Here is a 19002-nt window from a genome sequence, read left to right on the forward strand (position 1 = left end):
TAATACATCTCACAGTCTAATGCACTCTAAAACTAATTTACTACAGATAAAGCTAACACAGAGTGCCTTTGCTTCTTTAGTATTTTCTGTAAATTATACAAGATTGTTTTTCATGAAGTCATGCTGTCAGAGAGATAACCTCCCTTCGGTATACAACGGAGTCCATGGGGAACCAAGTGATTCTTAGGTGACATGGGCATCCCTCCACAATTACGCTTGACAGTTGGCATGAGGTGTTTGCACTGATATGCTGTGTTTGATTTTCTCCAAACATAGCCAGACACCCCGACTATGGTCTTGTGCAAAGAATATTGATGAAGAAGTCTTGCATTTTGTTCAGATGAAACTTTACAAGTTACGTTGCCATGTTCTTCTTTTAAAGAGATGAAGCCTTTTCCTTGCAACTCTTCATAACAAGCCACACGTTCAGTATTTTTCATGAACTTTAACATGCTAAGTCCTGCAGAGTCTGCTCTTGTGTCTTTTTGCAGTTTCTCAGAGGATTGCACAGTCTGACTTTGAGGTAAATTTGTTAGAACATTGCACTACTGGGAAGACTGCCAACCATCTTGAACATTTTCCAGTTGTGAATAATTTTCCTCACTGAATAATTATGGACTTATAAATTGTTTGATAATGGCCCTATAACCCTTTCTAAATTGATAGGCAGCAGCAGTTTTTTCTTAAAGTTCATTGTTGATTACTTTGCACTTTGTCATTGTTCATACATACCTGAATACTGCTAAAACCTCTACTTTTGTAGAGGCACAAGATCAAAAATGAAAACCTAAGTGGTCCTAGCAAACCTCATATAAGCTTTTTTAAAAAGAAAATAAAAAATGACAAACTGAAACAAGTGCAACACATTATTTTTTCCAAGAATTTTATTATCATCATCATCATCATCATCTACTAGTGTGATCATCTTGAGAGTATCAAAAAAAGGCCTTTTGGAACATTTTAACACATTCTGCTCTCTTTGGATCAAACATGTAATTTGGTATTTAAAAGCAGAAATATTTCAAAAAACAAAACATAACTTAAATAATAACAAATACATCTACACCCTAAAATCTACACTCTGAACCCGAATGAAGTCTGCAAAATTATCAGTGGCTTACAACGCAATCTTTCATATTAAAGCATTTCACAGAGAAACTTTAAACTGACCGTAATTTGCAAAATGTCACATTAAAATTAGTAAGTTTTTCTTGACATTATTATAAAATGGGTCATCTAAACTATTTAAACATATTACTCAGGTAAAAACATTTTTTGGTGATAAGCACTGTTTTTTGACATCTCAAGCTTAAAACAAAACAAAACAGAAAAACCCTATGTAAAATGCCTTTTCAGCAACCAAACCCACAGATATTATCACATTTAAATGCAAATAATGTATATAATGTAAATGAAAACCAAAGAAAATTACTAAATAATACACATCAATATTCTTTGGTTAGCATTATTTGTTTTAGAAAGGTATCAAAATTTGATTATGTTGCTCTTCACACATAGGGTTTCCATTATGATAGTCAAAATCCTTCATTGTCGCACCTGGACAGGAAACATTGTGGAGAGAGAAAGAAGTCTTTCCCATACGGCAATATTTGTGAACGGTGACAGATGATTCTCTGAAAAATATAAACCTCATCTGTCACTGGGACGCTGGATCTTTGGTCTTGGCATCAACATTTTCGTACCAAGGATCGACTGAATAAAAGAAAAAAGGCTGTACCCATCTGAGGAAGCAGACAACTCTTTGGATAATAGCATCGGCATCACCGCTGCACTCAGCAATGGTCTAGAAGGCAAATGAAACAAGCCCCGGAGACTCCTGCTAAAGCTTTCACCAGAATAAAGCATTAATAAAATTTACAAAGAGGAAAATCAGCGTTCTAAAGGGAAATTTACATCACTGGCACAAGCAAAATTTGGGCAAGTACACCCTTTATGTAAATCTACTAAGTTTTTGGCTGCCTTAGAATATCTTCTGTAGTATCAAAAACTCTTTGGGTATAACTTTTCCCGTCTTTGGATGTCATCATCTAAAGTACGCAAAGCCCTTTGACGTTAAGGCATTATTAAAGCTTGAAGTTCAGTGCACTGGAAATGCCAAACAATACTGTTTGATAAAGCTCTACAAGGTTTGAAAAAAACTGAATTCACTTTTCATCTTCACAACATACAGGATTCAAAGACAAACAGCATGTAACGAAAGCCCTTTCAACCATGAAAACAAAAACTACGCGATAACTTTCGAACACGGTAACAAGACGTGGCAATGAAGTGTTTTCACTTTGTCCCCTGAGTCAGAGATAATACTGCACAATAGGTGGTTAAAAACAAAAGGAGGTAGTAATGTATATAAAGAATAGAACACTGAGGTAGATAATCAGTCTAAAAAGGCTCAACTACATCCTCCGCTCCAGTGGAAAGTAGTTAAATATAATGAAAATGCACCGCAGTACATTTCTGACATTCTCTTTTTTGACATTCATCGTGGGTGAGTTTTGGTTTAGGACAGACCATGCCAAACACAGAAATACAGGTAGGAAGTTGTTTTAAAAAAATGGAAATAAAAATGTTAGGACAAATGTTCATACAAAATCCTGAGGTAAGTCCAAAGCAAACGCACACATCTTCCTTTGCAGCAGCAGGATTCCTGGTCCCTCGTTTCCCAGGAGATATCTAAAGGGCTTCCACTCGGGAAGCGGATGAGGTAGAAGTGGCATGACTCTGGCTGTTGGGAGAGCAGATGCAGGCCTGATGATGTTAGCAGCTGGCTGCTTGACAAGTACTGGAGACCACATGAGCCTCTGAGATGCCGCGAAGCAAGGAAGCATCAACCTCTTTTTCCACTTTGAACGACTGCTTCAGCTCCAAGACTGCGATGCTGTCGTCTGGCCCTAAAGATTCAGGCCTAGAGCTTCGGCTGCTCGACGGGCTGCTCATCTCTTCGTTGCTTTCTTCGTTGGAGTAGTGTCCAGAGTCACCTGTCTCTTGGCTGCCCTCACTGGTGTGAGAGCTCTCTGAGCGAAGAGGTCCATAGATGATCTCTCGTGATGAAGGCGGCAAGGGCGCTGAGCCGAGATGCTCCTCGTATCTCAGAACAGTTTTGCCAGCTTCGTACAAGCTGGCTCTGGTTTCGATCTGAAGATGAGGACAAAATTAAATTAAGATTCAAAAAGAAAAATCTATTTGGGGAAAAAGCTGAGTAAGCAAAAACAATGCCACATCACTTACATCGCTGTCAGCTGGATTTCTGATTTCTCTGTTGAAAAGCAGCCACTTCTTGCTGCTGACTGGACCCGTACCATTTATGATGATACTAGATCCACCCTGTAAAATGAGAGAACGTATGGAAACTACATGAGAGTGTTTTCTCAACAGACATGTAATCACGAGAACCCTATTTACTGTTCCGTTTCTCACCTTAGCATCTATGAAGTGATCACTCATCATGGGTATAAGGGCCTCAATATTCTCCGAATGCCGTTCACTGGGAAAACCAGAACGTGGACCTTCAGGAGCTCCTACAGCAATGACTTTATGACTGGAAGATTTTCTATTAGTTAAACAAATGACAATAAATATATAAATATCAGAAAGAATGCTTATGCTTTATTATATGATAATATAATAAAGCATATATTATATATGAAAGTATTTTTCCATCATTTGAAATACAGATAATCAGTACCTTTGTTTCCCCTTACTGATCAGAATCAAAGCACATGTAATTATACAGGTCAAAGCGATGCTCACACCAACGATGATCCCCGTCATAGACCTCTGGTCTATGTGGTAGAGACCATCAGAGAATACTGGAAGATAAATAGAGAACAATTAAAGATCTGCTATATTACAGGATTAACAGGCCCTGCGACAGACTGGCGACCTGTCCAGGGTGTACCCTGCCTCTCGCCCTATGACAGCTGGGATAGGCTCCAGCACCCCCCGCGACCCTGAAAAGGATAAGCGGAAGCGAATGGATGGATGGATGGAACTTAAAATACATCTAAGAGACGGAAAGCAGCCGTACCCATTTATTATTATTCTATTCAAACTCCTGTTAAACAAACCTGCATGTTTGTGGTTCACCGTCAATACTGCATGCAGTACTTGAAGTGAAGTCCACCAGGCATTTATTAGAAAAACACTTATATTCCCCCCTTAAATATCAAAATACACTGGACTGGATGGTATGGGACAGACCTTTGCCCAGACCTCTGTAAACTCTTTCCTGTCGAATTTATGGGATCAGTCACTTGTTTCGAGTCTTACTGAATAAAACATTATGTGCATTTTGGAAGTTCTTTGGAAGTGAGATACATCCCACAGTTTTTGTTTTTGCTTCTGCGATTCATCTCACTCTTTTAGGAGTTTTTGTCAACAAAAGGAACGTCCATTCAATAAAAATGAACTGAAATTAAACCTAAAGACACAATCCTAACACAATTACCACACGGGATTTTCAGTCCATTTCATTTCAGACATAGAAATGCAATGCCTTAGAAACCAAAGCCAGATAAAAGCATGTCTGACCTGTACTATCTGGAAACCAGTCAGAGTGTCTGGGATTTTTGCTTCGGTGGACGTTTCCTCGCTTCGGTGCCAGCTCCACGATCTCAGAGAAAGGACCTTCACCCACCTCACTGGAGGCAGCTATTTTTACAAGGTAGACATTTCCTGGCTCCAGCTTCTCCAGCAAGGCCATCGTATGACTCCCTATAAATGACAGCACAATCACACAGTAGAGATTAGATCATGGCTGAGAGGTACAGAACTAGAACACCAGAAGATCCAATTTGTCCAACTTTGCTTTGCAAAATATTTCAGTCACAAATGAGGAGATCATAAATTTGGGACTTTTCATTGTATGTTTTAATTAAGTATGGAGGCAAAGACAACATCATCATATGCAATTAAGAGGTAAAGTATACCAGAAGGAGGTGGTAAACTGGGTGTGAAACATTTTTTCACACTCAGTTTTAGTTTAGTTTGATTTAACTACAATAACCTTGGCTGGATCATTCAATCCCCCAAAGAATTATTCTGAAAAACGTATTTAACACATTATAAAAACAAAGTAAACTACTTGCCCTCTCTCTGGACTTTTTGCCAGTGTCCAGCAATCCAGTCTTTTTGTGAAGCATACAGGATGGTATAGCGTGTAATCACCACGTTGGACTCAGTGGGCTCCCTCCAGGACACCAGAGCGGTGTCTTCCTCAATCAGAGTTACTCGCACTCCTGCGGGAGGTTGGCTTGGTGCTAGGCACACAGAACACAGAACAACTCTGAGTACATTGGTGAAAAATATGCAATGAAATGATCAGAAAGAAACAGAAAGAAACACATTTACAGTAAAATGACGTTGCACTGATAGTTTGTTACCTGCTGGGAGGGTTTGATGGTAAACTACAGAACTCCAGGGACTCGACATCTGGTCCACATGAAGGCGCACCACAAACTCATAACGAGTGTTTGGATCCAACTTCTGAACTGTCACACTTTGCTTCGTACTGCAGAGAAACAAGATTCCCACATCATGGCAATTTGGCAGGAAATAGCCCAGAATACATTCTCACAAATTACATGAAATACAAGATGTGAATTATTAAAGGGATGTACTCATCAAACCAAACTAAAAGCAGGCTTCAATTCTCATGCCTTTGGGAGGTTCTTACGTTTGCAGGTAGCGTATTGCAAAGACGTTGTGAGTGCCCACAGGTGTACAGCGGACTGTATAACTGACAGCCTTGCCAGAGGGGAAAGGAGGATGACTCCAGCGCAGGGACACTGCAGATGAATTGCCATCCAAAACAGTGACTTGATTTGGAGGTGGAGGAGCTGCTGCAAGTTGGTCTCTAGCCGCTAAAGGAGGAAAGAACATGAAACTCTTTTTTTTTTTAATTTACAGGCAAAAGAAAAACCCAAGAGTTAAACTTTCCTCATTACAGGCCCCTTATTCAAGGGGAGGACTCAACCTACCAAACTTTAGGAATTATTATCTGGCCTCCCAATACCGATCAATTTTGATCTGGTTATATGCAGAGAGGAGTGAGGTTCGATGGGTTCCAATAGAACAATATGAGGTGAATCCCATATCATTAAAAGACGTCCCATTTCTAGGTACGAAAAAATGTTTATCTAAGCTCACAAATAATTCGATAATATTAAACACCTTCCGTGCCTGGCAGGAATCCCACTCACTTCTAAAAATAAATATTTCTTTTTTTAGAAGGACACCCCTATGGGGCAATCCTGATCTCTCCCATCATATTTCCGACTCCATATTGCGGGGATGGAAGGATAGAAATATTCGAACTGTTGCCGATCTATACAATAATGACACATTTATTGACTTCCAACAACTAAAGGAAAAATTTAAACTTCCAGACCAAATTTTTTAAATTTCTACAAATAAGAGACTGGATCAAAGAAAAAACCAAAGGAACTTTCCCTGAGATTCCCAAAGAAAGTCCTTTTGAAACGCATCTTTGCACCAAACCATGGAAGTCAATAAAAGGAATAGCATCTTCAATATACACTATTATTAATGAAAAATTACCTGACTACAACAAAACGGCTCTGAAAAGAAAATGGGAGGCAGATCTGGGCTATGTTTATGAAGAGGTAGAATGGTACCATCTAATGGAACAGGCACAGACCATGTTAATTTCCACAAATCATAGACAAATGCAATTTAATATATTCCACAGAACATATTATACACCTTACAGATTACATAAAATTGATATTAATTACTCTCCCAAATGTTTGAGATGTAAGGTGATAGATGGTGATCTCCTTCATATGCTGTGGAATTGCCCAGTAATAGAGGAGTTCTGGAGACGGACTACTGAAATAATTTCAAGGGTGATTGGGATCCAAGTCGAAATGGACCCAAAACTATGGATTTTAGGTGACATAGATTCTATAAACGTGGATTACCACAAGAAATATTTTATTTTACTTGCAAGTACTGCAGTTAAAAAATGTATTCTGACACATTGGAAATCTGAAAATTCTCCAACACTGAGATATTGGATTAATGAGTTAGCATCCTACTGTACACCTGAGAAGATATCGCATAGTGTAAAAGGGAAATACGGAACCTTTAAAAAAATTTGGGGACCATTTCTTTCAGTATTACCGTCTTTGGACTTGACAGAATATAGAGATGACGTAAATTCCTCTGGGTTTACCCTGAATTGATCCTTGGTTAGGCCCTTCTGATCAGAGTTCTTGAATGTTGTGCTGATTCTTGTGTATAGACGGGTGTAAATATGGGCTGTTTGGATACACGAATGTGATGAAGTTGATAGCCATACAGGGGTAAAGGGGTGGGGGGATGGTGGGAGGGGTTCACACGATATGTTTTTTTTTTCTTTTTTTTTTTTGTTTTGTTTTAAATTTTTGTAATTACCAATACTGTTACTATTATAATGTTTTGTATTTTGTATTATGTATTATTATTATTATTAATACGCCCGTATTTTCTGTGTTCGGTCCTCAGATGGTTGAGGCAATGTTAGAAAGATAAAGATACTAGAGTGTGTTCCTGAGAATTTTTTTTTTTTTTTTTTTTTTTTGGTCATAATGACCAGTCAAGCTTTGGCTAGTTGATGATACTTTGTCCCATAACTGTAAACGTCTTTTATTGTTTGTTTCTGTTTGTTTGTTGTTCATTTTCAATTTAAAAAATGAAAATAAAAAGTTTAAAAAAAAAAAAAAAAAAAATTTACAGGCAAAGTTTGTATTTCATTTTTAGTGTCAGCCATGAAAGCACTGAAGTCATTTACTATAAATACACTATATTGTACAAGACCATCATCAGAAGACCAAACTGAATGAATGAAAACACGAAGAAATCATTCATCTAAGGCTTGTGTGTTGACAAGATTTTCACATAAAGGTTTGGGTTGGCTACAAAAGAGCAGTCTTTGGGAATGGATGATTTACACCAATACTTACACACACATCCCGGGGTACTGATGGTCTGGTCTCTCTGATGACCATCTGCAACCTTGCTGACAGCCAGAATCTTGACGTGATACTTTTTCCGTGGATCTGGAAAGATAATATTCAGATTTTAGCCATTTTAATGGACATTTTGCTAGAATAAAAACATTTAATAATTAAAAAATATTGTCTAGCAAAGCTGAAGGCTGAGAGATCATGGTGGTTAATAATCTATTTAAAAAAAAAGAGTGAGAGGGGGACATAAGGACAATTAGCTGCAGGAGGGTAACTGCTGGTCTTAACTGGCCATCCCCCATGTATGGACAATACTTGGCCTCCTGAGTCACCCCAACCTTTCATTTGTCTCGTGGTGTCATGTGTAACGACCATGAGAAAGCTCAACCAGGCCCAAGCCAATGTAAATAAGGTGACGCGCTCAAATCTCCAGCATGAATGTTGTCACTACATGATTCTGCACTTAACTGACTTTACAACTATGAAGCTCTGACACCACAAGCTTGCTTCAATATACAATACAAATTACTGATGTCCACAGAAATAAACAAAGGTGGATGAGGTAAAATATTTGAATAAGACATTCAGGACAGCCACAAAAAAAAAAAACTGAAGTAAACAAGACCTCTAAGGTCAGAACTTTTCTTTTAAAAATATTCTGTCACATTGCATATTTTAACTTGAGAAACTACCATTTTTCCTCAGCACCTAAATCAGGATGCTTTTAGGGAGCGTTAAAATCTGTAATGCCTCTGGAGTGAAAGGTCATCCTTTGGGTATTGACCAGTGAAGGCAATATGTCCAGGCCTGTTGTGGGGGCTGGGGTAGGGGCAGCGTTCAGCTGCTGGGATTGTGGGCCCATGGGACAGGAGGGGGGTTTGACTGGGGTCCCCGGGTCAGGCCAAGAACAGAAAGAATCCAGGAGCAGGACTGTGGGATAGGAGGTGGGCCTCTTTTGTTATTTTCTATCGCTTTTGTGTTACAGCTTTAAACTTGGAGCAACAAAAGAAGTTCAGCGATATTGTAAAATAGACTAATAGCCACTTGTGATTTTTTAAACTTAAATAATACTGAAGAGTTTTGAATTTTTAGACAGGTTAGTAACACAAATAGATTTCCAAACAGAAACATGTAAACTTCTCCTGTTTCAGCTTATTTGGGACTTAGAAATCAAACTGTGCTCAAAGACTAATTCATATAAATATTTTTTTTTTTTTTTTTTTTTTTTTAAATCTGTAGATTATTTAAATGGACATCAGAGACAACTGGTGGGGGTAGGGTACTAATCCAAGTGTGCTGTCCCATGGCTAGAGGTCAGTGGCTTGCTCTGGTCTTTGTTCATGTGCACTAGTGTCCATCTGAAAAAAGGGTAGCGGCCAGGGTCTTACATGCCACGTCTGGCCCTGGACAAAACACAATGGCTAAGCATAATTATGCAATGCCCGAGATGGCTAGTAGTGGTGGGAGGGACATCTGGAACCTGACCTCTAAACCTGGGAGCCTCGTACTCCAGCCTGACTGGAGAGTACTGCTGGTTAGGCAGGAGAGGTCAGCACATATTGATCAGGATAGGGGATGGAAATGCAAATGCAGAAGCCGACTGCCCATCGAATTAAATTTGAGTGATGCAAAAATGGCCCATCACTCTCTGCCGTCTCCTGTCCAAAGCACAGGTGCAGATAAAGGAAATTCACTAATCGTAAACATTTTTTTAATTTACTCCTGGGTTCTAGGCACACTCACCAAGGCCACCAATCGTGTACGTATTGGTTTGAGCCTGCAGCTGGATGTCGGGCTGCTCTGGTTGTCCTTCCTCATGGTAACACAGACGATAGCCCTGAATAGCCACAGATTCAAGGGAGCTTTGCCAGCGTGCCACAATGGAGGTGCAGTTTAAAGCTTCAAGTTGAAGAATAGGGGCTGAAGGCACTAAGAAGGCGGCAGAGAGAGCACTCATGAGAATTATGAGACTACTGACATAACAGAAAACAAAAATAACAACAGGACAGCCAAAGAATGGATTGACGCTGCAGTCAAACCAAGAATTCCCTTTTGGTTTTAGTGTTTTACAACAATGTGTAAATATAAAGCTAAAATTCAGCTCTGGTGGGAAAAAACAAAAACAAAAAAACAACCTCCCCAGCACACCAGGCTATGAAAATAGGATATTCTTTCCCCCACATAGATGCCTGAGGCCCTCTCTTTATGACCCGTGACTGAGGCCAATCTAGCATCACTGACAGCAAAGGGCAAAGGTTTCTGAGTAACCAACACAAAGACTGTGGGACAATGCTAAAACAGCAAACTCCAGTCATACGCTAGCCACTCTGCATGAACTCTAGTGTCCTGGTTTTCAAAGAGCAGCCAAACAGCAATGCGACAAAAGAAAAAAGGTTCTGCTAGTTACACGTTTAAACACCATCTGATTTCACTTTGCTGTAGCATTTACTAATTTGCTTTTTAAACTTAATTTATTTTTATACTGCATGAAAACAGGAATAAACTAGAATCACAATCATGTGATGAGCCTGCAGAGACTTTTTTTTGTTTTTTTTAAAGCAGCTAAATGTACGTTTTTTTTCCTTTATCAGACTTCTGCTGGTTTACCTTTGTTGCTGGAGGTCTTAGGCGTACGGTGTGATGTCCATGCTGAGGGCTCACACCAACCCACTCGGGTGGCTGCGGCCATGCGGAGCAGGTAGATGGTGTCAGGCTGCAGCCCCTCCAGCAGGTATTCAGTGCTGTTCTGCAGTAGCTCTACAGATGTGACGGTGCTGTCTGCAGCTGTGCGATAAGAGAGTCTATATGCAGACACACGACCGCGGCTCACCTTGGCTGGCAGTGGCTGCCAGCTCACCTGGATGTCTGTTGTGCTCTGGCTGGTCAGGCTCAGCTCAGGAGTACGAAGAGGCACTGGAGGAAAAAAATTGGATATAGAAAATGTATTAAAAACTAGAGATTTTTCTACTTATTATTCAAATCAACCAAATTTTCTTAATAAAAATCTGATTCATAACACTACAATCTTGCCAATTTCCTTTCAAAACATGCTTTGCATACAAGCTAGCTTAACTACCAAAATGATTTACTGCGAGGAATGTTGGAAGCGCTTCAAGCTTACCATCCTCCAGGGTATGTTGACTGACTTGGTCTGACATTCGACTGGCTCCCATTGGCATATAAGCTACAATGTAAAAGCTGTAGTTTCGAGCTGGCTCCAGGTCATCGATGATGTAACTGGTAGTGTCGTTGCCAATAACAACTTGGTATTCTTCGTTGTTTAGACCTGGAAAAAAAATAAATAATCATACAGCAAGTCATTAATTAGGGTAAGATTATCCACACAAGAGTGAAAAAAAATAAAGCGAGTTCAACTTGGTAGTTAAGTGTGCGTCCTATAAACAATCAGTGCTTGGAAAGAAAAGTTTCTGAATTCTCTTTTTTGTGTGTAAACGTGTAATGAAAATGATAAACATACAATTGATTCCAGCCAGCATAAAATAAACCCAGTTTAACATCTAAAAGACATGATTTATTGGAGGAACTCAGCTATTACTTTAATGGTTAAAGTGAATACAATCTTACAACTTTAGTTTGCAAAACTGTGATTTTTTTTAAAGCTCGCCGTCCCTTTAAGTCCGAGCAGAATGAGCTAGGGAGTGGACAAAGGGCTGAATAAGCCTGTTGTTATTTAAGTGAAGTAGCCTTGACCCCTGCGCTGTGCAGCAGCAACAGATGGCCTTCACCAAGGAAAGTTGATCATGTGAGAGTGTGATGCAGCATAAAGATGTAGACCCGTCAGCCTTTTAAGGCCCAAATTATAAGAACAATCAAATAAACCATCTTTTTCCTCTCTGTCTCACCTTCAGCCTTCATATAATGGACAGAGTAGGCAATGACTTTGTCCGTATTGTACAAAGGTCTCTCCCAAGCCAGTAAGATAGCAGAGCTTGAGATGGTCTCAGCATGGATATTTCTCGGAGCACTGGGCCGGTCCTCAGACATGACAACAATAAGGCGAGCCAAGGATAGCACAGATCCCTGTTCATTCTCTGCCACACACTGATAGATGGCATCATCCTCAGGAATGATCTGTGTAATCACCAGTTTACTATGAAACAAAAGAAAAAAGGAAAAAGAAAAATCAGCAAAGCCAAAGAAGCCAGCTTATTTAAGCAGGTTTGTCTTTCATAATGCTTAATTAAATTTAAGCGAGCCCAAATCTCCCGTCTATACTTTACCTGTTGTACATCTTAATCCTCCCATTTAAGTGAACTTGTTCTCCATTCTTCAGCCAGGTGATGCGAGGTGTAGGCACTCCCTCTGCTTGGCACATGAACCGGGCAGTGCCTGCCCTCGGACGGGTCTGGCTCTCAGGTTTCTCAACTATGTTTGGTGGCACTGAAACAACAGCATAACAGAAGAGCTAATGGTTACCTTTTATTAAGCCATGGAGTTCTAACTGTGTGGCATCTTGCACCTAACACGTTTGTTACTTGGACGTATAAACATTTGCAAAACCTTTAGTTATGAGTCTGTATACTGAATATAAGAACCAGGCCAAAGATGTGATCTGAAGACATCTGTGGCGTAATCATCAAAGACTGATCATTACCCAATACTGTGAGGTTGGCTGCAGCAGTGGTGTGGTTGCGGGTTCCGGGGGTGGTGGCCCTGCAAACGTAGACTCCGCTGTGCTTGGTACTGACATCAGTAATAACCAGGTTTCCATTGCCCAACACTTTGGCATTGTACACATCGATGGGTTTACTGTCAGCACGGCTCCAGGAGATGATGGGCCGGGGATTGCCTGTGGCCACACACTCCAACACCACCGTTTGGTGAAGAGAAACGGTCACATTTTGAGGTCCAGCAATGATTCTGGGTCTCTGACGTAGTTTAGGGCCTGCATCTTCACAAGAAAATGTAAACAAAAAAAGTCAGGGAATGACAGTGCTTAACATTCATTCGTAAAATGCAGTCAGTGCAATTAATTTACCTAGGTTGACTGTCAGTGTGGCCTCTCGACTCTTCAACACACTACCGATGTTAGTTGCCACACATTGATAGTGTCCGGCATCCTCCAGTTGTACATTGTGAATCTGAAGAACTCCGTTTGGCAAAACAGTTATTCTGAAAACATACAAAACATACAGTCTGGGTCAAGCTAGAACGCTCATGTGAAACCCAACAGAAGATGGAGCTGTAGGCTAAAAAATAAACTGATAAAAATGTGCCTAAATAAAGTTATAATTATGTTTCTGCAGTTACCTGTCTGTCTGCAGTGGCAGTGTCCTTTGGTTTAGCTCCCAGGTTATGGTGGCAGGTGGGCTTGAGATGACTGCACAGGAGAATCGTGCCACAGAGCCCACAGTCACCACAACAGGCACAGGATGCAACACAAACTCTGAGATACCTGTGAAAAAAATTAAACAATCAATTTCAACTAATTAATTTGTTTTAGTACCAGATGAATATAATGCATTTCTTTTGGTAAAATATACATTATGCATACAATGCCCTGACTTTGATGAATGGTAATTGATTAGATGAAAGGTACTGATTTTATTTTTGTGCAGATGAGCTATGAGGTCCTCTTCTGACCAGCTGGCCTAATCAATGGATCAGTCCAACAATGACACTGAATGATGCATTATTATATATGAAAAGTAATCAATTCACTTCACATAAAAAACAAAAACAAAACTGTAAACAAAAGTAGACATGAGAAATGTCGAACAATGCTGAACTATAATGCTGTGGTTATTTTTTGCACACACATGCAACAATTAGCTTTTCTTACACATATTTTAGTCATTTAAATCGACTTTAAAATTACAAAAACAGTGCACTCTTTATTTAGGCACTTCCGAAACGTGTTTTAATAGCCACCACAAATAAACAACCACCAATCTGCATTTAACTGAAGGCTACAAGATATGATCAATGATCTTCATTTATTAAGGTGATAACCATCTCCCTGCCCCCTCACTCACAGGAAGGAAGTCAATATCATGTTAAAGGAAATCAATGCTCTGTTTACCCACTAAAACTTCCACATTCAGATTCTGGGATTTAGAACATCAATAATTGAAGAGCAATGCTTCAATTTAAACTCTCGTCTCATCAGTATCAAACAAATAAAACTTTGATTCTGTATCTGTGAGGCGAATTAAAGACTGCTTTTTGAATGGATTTGGGAATTGTTCCTCTGAACTTGCAATAAGGGGTTGGTTTAAGGTTAATGTACAACGGCAAAATATCACAAAAATAAATACACTTATTTAGTCGCCAATCATTTGTCTCATTGTAAAGTCTGTTACTAGCCACATGCTCCCATTTCTGACACCAAGGCAAGCTGGTGGACATCCTGAAAACACACACAGCGTCTGGTAGGACGTTAACAATACGATGCTGACCACCTGGTTTTGCTCTTGTAGATAGAGGGTGTGGCCAATCTGCTAATATGGTCACCCCTGTTGTAGACTGCAGATCAATGTCTAGGTCAAACAACAGAAAGGTCTCTCCAAAGAGGTCAAAGTGCACTGCAACCCAGTGTCAATTCCATTTTAGCCCAAACTGGCCGGATCGAAGCCAGTTTACCATTGGTCAACCAAAGAGACCTGGTGATTCAAATGTGGGGTTTTTTTTCCTCCCCCAAATGAGATACTTGTAATGATCTGAACTATTGCGAATAGATTTTATATACATATCAAAGGGCAGGCCAAAATTTAAAGCCACACCTGTGTTCATATTTGCAAAAGAAATAGTTTCTATGGCCAGCTGGAATATAATCAGATCTTCTGATTGTCAGATGAAGGCACAAAAGTGTGAGAAAACCTAGCTGGACCTTGCAGCTGTTTCTCCCAACACTTTTATTCCTTTTACATGATTTGTGTGGTTTTCCCAGCAATTAACTGATGAGTTTTACCAACTTAGAAATGCCATCTTTCTTAAAAAAAAAAAAAGTAAGCATTTTTGTGTACTAATGTAGTAAATTTCAACTGCATTCATAATTTTTTGTGGCACACCATTTGGAATCAACTGTTGTAAGCAATGTTCAGAAAGACGTGATTTCTGACATCTTTCCAGTTCTTGGATTTGTTAAAATTGGGGACTTGGTGAAAGAAATAACCTTAAAAATGCCTCCTTTTATGTGGATGATCAGGCTCAATCACTCACATGACAAACTGGCCTTTCTTTAACAAAAGCGCTGTGCTTGACAGGGCAACAGAGAGGCTGATCCAGTGAAAGGGGTTGTGGGCTGGGCAGAAGAACAGCAGGCCGACCCAGCTAAAGCAGGCCTGTGACATCACAAAGCCTTTCCCCAGCTGACCCCTGACCTCAGGACCTCTGGACAGAAGGGGAGCACAGAGGAGCCCCATCCTCCACTCCCCTGCCTGCAGCTGACCAAAAACCTTTAACCCTTTCACAGACAATGGCTGAATCCCAAACCAAACTTGACTTTGGAATATTTTTAAGTGGTCAACTGCTAGAAATTCTTATTAAATAGAAAACAACTGCAAACAGTGCATTTTGGTGGAAAGTCAACAGTGGGGATGGATTTATTCAAACATAAAAAACTTTTGTTTTCCTCCATCAAATGTCCAGTGACAGGAACATGCACTAGCTTCTGTTTGCTAACCCATCAGGTGTATGTGTAGATGCCTCTCTAAATGTCCGTACTGGGCAAATAAATTGTAAAACATTTTTTATTGCTTTGAATCTCATCTTCTTGGATTGAAGTTGTAGTGTTTTTTTTCTAATGCTGAGTATTAATGCTAATCTCTATAACCCCAGTGCCCTCTCAGTATATTGCAGAGGCCAGTACTAGTTTCCATGACACCCGTCATGGGATATCCCCTTCTAAGAACTATGAAAAGTGTCCATGGTAGACCAGGCCCATTGTATAGACACAGCTGTCCTGGCCACTGATATGTGGACAAATAAATGCCCCAGGATCAGGCCTTTTCTTCTGGATCAGCCAGGGGCACTCCAAACAAAGGCTTAAAGGCAAATGCTTTTCAGAGATTCCTTGGGGTAGCAGACCATCCGTCAATTACACACCACTATAGTCCACTCATATTTAAAGAAAGGAACTGATAATTCCTTACTTTTGGCACTATTTATAGGATACATACCATAAAATGTGTGAGTGATACTTAGTCAAAATACAGAAAACCTGGTCTGCTTGATTATGGAGTATTTATGAACCTTTAGATTTACCCCCATCTACATTTAGCGGTCTTTTACAGTGATTTTAACACTGGACTAGCAGCTTTTAATTCTGACACAGAAGCTTGTGTTTCAGAGGATCTTCCCAGGAAAATAAAAGCAGAGGGACTGAGGTACATCTGCCTCCCCTTTCCAGGTTTGTTGTCCATGAACTTGCCATTGTGATTTTTGCATGCTGACAACACCACAAAGTCAATACCACCAGCAAGTCTAACCAGTCATCACACTGATCAATGGAAGAAAGTCCAAGTTAGATCCATACTCACTTGCGATAGTCAAACGTGATCTTTGGCTTAAGATAGCTCCAAATTTGTTTTGGGAGAGGCACTGGTAGAATCCTTCATCTGAATCCTCCTTGGTATGCTTTATCTTTGGTATGTACAAGGAGCCATTTGGCAGGAAGTGTATGTGCTCACTTTCTGCCAACTTAACCCCATTCCTCAGCCACTTGATGGTGACTGGAGGCTGTCCATGGGCCTGACAGTCCAATACAGCAGGGTCCTTTGGTAATACAGTAACATCACTGGGTTCTGTGATGAAGGACAACTCGCTAAAACATAAAACACCTACAGGGAAAGAGAGGCTGCATTATTAAGAAGAGAAGAAAACTAAAGCAGGTCATATTTACTCTATAACCTGTCAGAAAAACCTCACTGATTACAGGATTATTTTTATTTTAAAGACCATCCAGCATTATGTAGTTGACATACATGTATTTTCTCAACATAACAAACTCTATAAAAAGCAGATGCAAGTCTTAATGTTAATATTTAACGTGTTAGGACAATTTATAATTGGGAAACAATGATGTGAAAATAGTATCTGACGTGAAAGCTGAAGGTCCCAAGCGACGGAGCTTTATCGCCTTAAAGTTAAACGTTTAGCGACATGCCATCTTATCTCATCTCATTCAACGTGGAACAAAAAACAAAGCTATATAATAGAGCTAAAATAGTTTGTTTCAAAGAAGAACGGCTGTAGGCAATATAAGCGTAATGTACAATCAACGGTAGAGGTGTGTGGACAGAAAAGGTCAAGCACCGCTAAAAGTTAGCTCATTCACAACCATAATATCAATAATTAAAAAAACAAACAAACACTTACTTGATAAAGGAAGACACAAAACAAAAAGCAACCAGTGCCGGAAAAATTTCATCTTAAAATGTGCCATTTATCCAGAGTGCTCTGTCATTTTCCCCCCACCGAGCGAACGCTGCTCCTCTCCGTGATGCTCTCAAATCCCCAATGAGGCTTCTGCCAGCAGAATAGCACCAGCGGCTCTACTGGGGTACCGGGGAGAGGGGGCCCCACCCCGCCCTCTAACGCATGCGCACATAATAAACGAGCGTAAAAGTGAAGTCAGATGACCACGCGCTCCTTGGAAAGTCTCACAAGATGACAATCTCTAATTATTATTATTTTTAACTAAATACTTTTATTTATAACACCTACACAGTGGTCTAGCCCCGAGGTTTCACACATACAGACAGCTCGTCCCACTGGCTGGCTTTGCAAAGTGTGAAAAATCATTAAAAAGAAAAATAACACCTTGCTAGCCCACAGACCACAATTTGTTTGGCATTACAAATCTGATGTAGCTCATTATCACAGCTCTTTAAGGCCCTCACCTGAACAACAGCATATCTCACAGACAGGAATACTTCATGCAGCTAAATGAATGTGACATTGAGTTTCACCCTTTGTGAGTATGTAAATTCCTATTAATGTATTAATAATATCATCTGTAAAAGACTGCTTTGTTATGGCATAATGTTGTCCTTTCTTTCTTTTGTTCTAATCTAACTCTGTGTTTAATTACATATTTCAGTGAGACTTTCTGAATATTTAAGGTTTACTTGTTAACGTTTCGTGGGATTTCATGGGGCCTCCAGTTGTTGTCCTTCTCCATTATGTAATTTGCCATTTTTGCTTACTCTGCATGTGACACAGCCTTCCATGCCTATTAGTTTGTTCATGGATTTGTAAATACCATAAAGACCTATAGAAAACTGAATTCAATTCCTTTTAGGCTGTTAACATTTCAGCATCAAGCACTGATCAGAGCATTGACTAGATTACCTACACACTGATCAGAAATCAACAACCAGTTTCCCATGTTTCAATAGATCAAATGTTCTGGACAACAAAATAAGATGAACGTTTGAATTATCAGTTACCAGCAGTTAATAAGGTCATATTGAACAGCATCTGCTCCTATAGTAGAGCCTAGTAATTATGACGAGATATTGATGGCTACTAGTCAGCTGCTTAATGAATTCAGATATTGATCCAGCGACTGTGCCTTTTGACAATGGCCCTCCTGTCTCCAGGCTCTCATTCAGTAGCAATACAATGGACTCCAGCGGTGAGCTCAGCCACGCTGTATCAGCAAAACCTCCCTCCACTGGCACAGGTAAATAAAGTCATCAAGCTGGTAACTGTGCTCCCTCACAAAACATATCACACTCTCCTTCTCAGCTACATCTATGAATGGATGTTTACCGATTTCAGAGGATTACTACTTAAAAACATGCATCGCCAAACTCCAATATCCAATCAAATGAGGAGACACGAGTGTAATTATGTATTGATTAGAACTAACTATTGATTTAATCATTTAAAGCCTTCTAGTCATAACCCAAGGCTCAAAATCATTTGTCAGGCAAATAGCATGTGCTAAAGTGTTTACTCAGTACTAATAATTAATGCGAAAAGTACGTTTTGGTCACCTTCTCAAAACCCTCAGTGATAATAGTAATTGTCACTGTGCACACTTTTGCCC

The 19002-nt window shown here is 39.8% G+C and overlaps 1 protein-coding gene across 1 annotated transcript; it reads right to left on the reverse strand.

Annotated features, from left to right (window-relative positions):
- Positions 1 to 734: 734 nt before the first annotated feature.
- On the reverse strand, positions 735 to 17536 carry LOC147324848 (protogenin B-like). The gene is made up of 19 exons (XM_086298868.1): positions 17325 to 17536; positions 16487 to 16786; positions 13257 to 13401; positions 12985 to 13118; positions 12601 to 12897; positions 12227 to 12386; positions 11849 to 12096; positions 11107 to 11271; positions 10593 to 10898; positions 9729 to 9914; positions 7983 to 8078; positions 5693 to 5879; positions 5400 to 5527; positions 5106 to 5276; positions 4549 to 4731; positions 3704 to 3827; positions 3436 to 3568; positions 3247 to 3342; positions 735 to 3153 (listed from the first exon to the last, which is right to left on the reverse strand). The coding sequence occupies exons 1-19, from the start codon at positions 17389 to 17391 to the stop codon at positions 2776 to 2778; spliced, it is 3504 nt and encodes a 1167-aa protein (XP_086154994.1). The 5' UTR covers positions 17392 to 17536; the 3' UTR covers positions 735 to 2775.
- Positions 17537 to 19002: the final 1466 nt, after the last annotated feature.

Source organism: Aulonocara sp. 'chitande type north' Nkhata Bay, linkage group LG7 (genome assembly GCF_057382095.1).
Source record: "Aulonocara sp. 'chitande type north' Nkhata Bay isolate Kocher_YH1m ecotype deep benthic linkage group LG7, A_spYH_male_GT1.1, whole genome shotgun sequence".
Taxonomy (NCBI): domain Eukaryota; kingdom Metazoa; phylum Chordata; class Actinopteri; order Cichliformes; family Cichlidae; genus Aulonocara; species Aulonocara sp. 'chitande type north' Nkhata Bay.

Coding starts and splice junctions, on each gene's coding strand:
- LOC147324848 (XM_086298868.1), bottom strand. CDS start 17,391: ATGGCACATTTTAAGATGAAATTTTTCCGGCACTGGTTGCTTTTTGTT. Junction 3,828..4,548: donor CTGGTTTCCAGATAGTACAG/GTCAGACATGCT, acceptor TTTATCTTCCAG/TATTCTCTGATGGTCTCTAC. Junction 3,154..3,246: donor GAAATCCAGCTGACAGCGAT/GTAAGTGATGTG, acceptor CCTCATCTTCAG/ATCGAAACCAGAGCCAGCTT.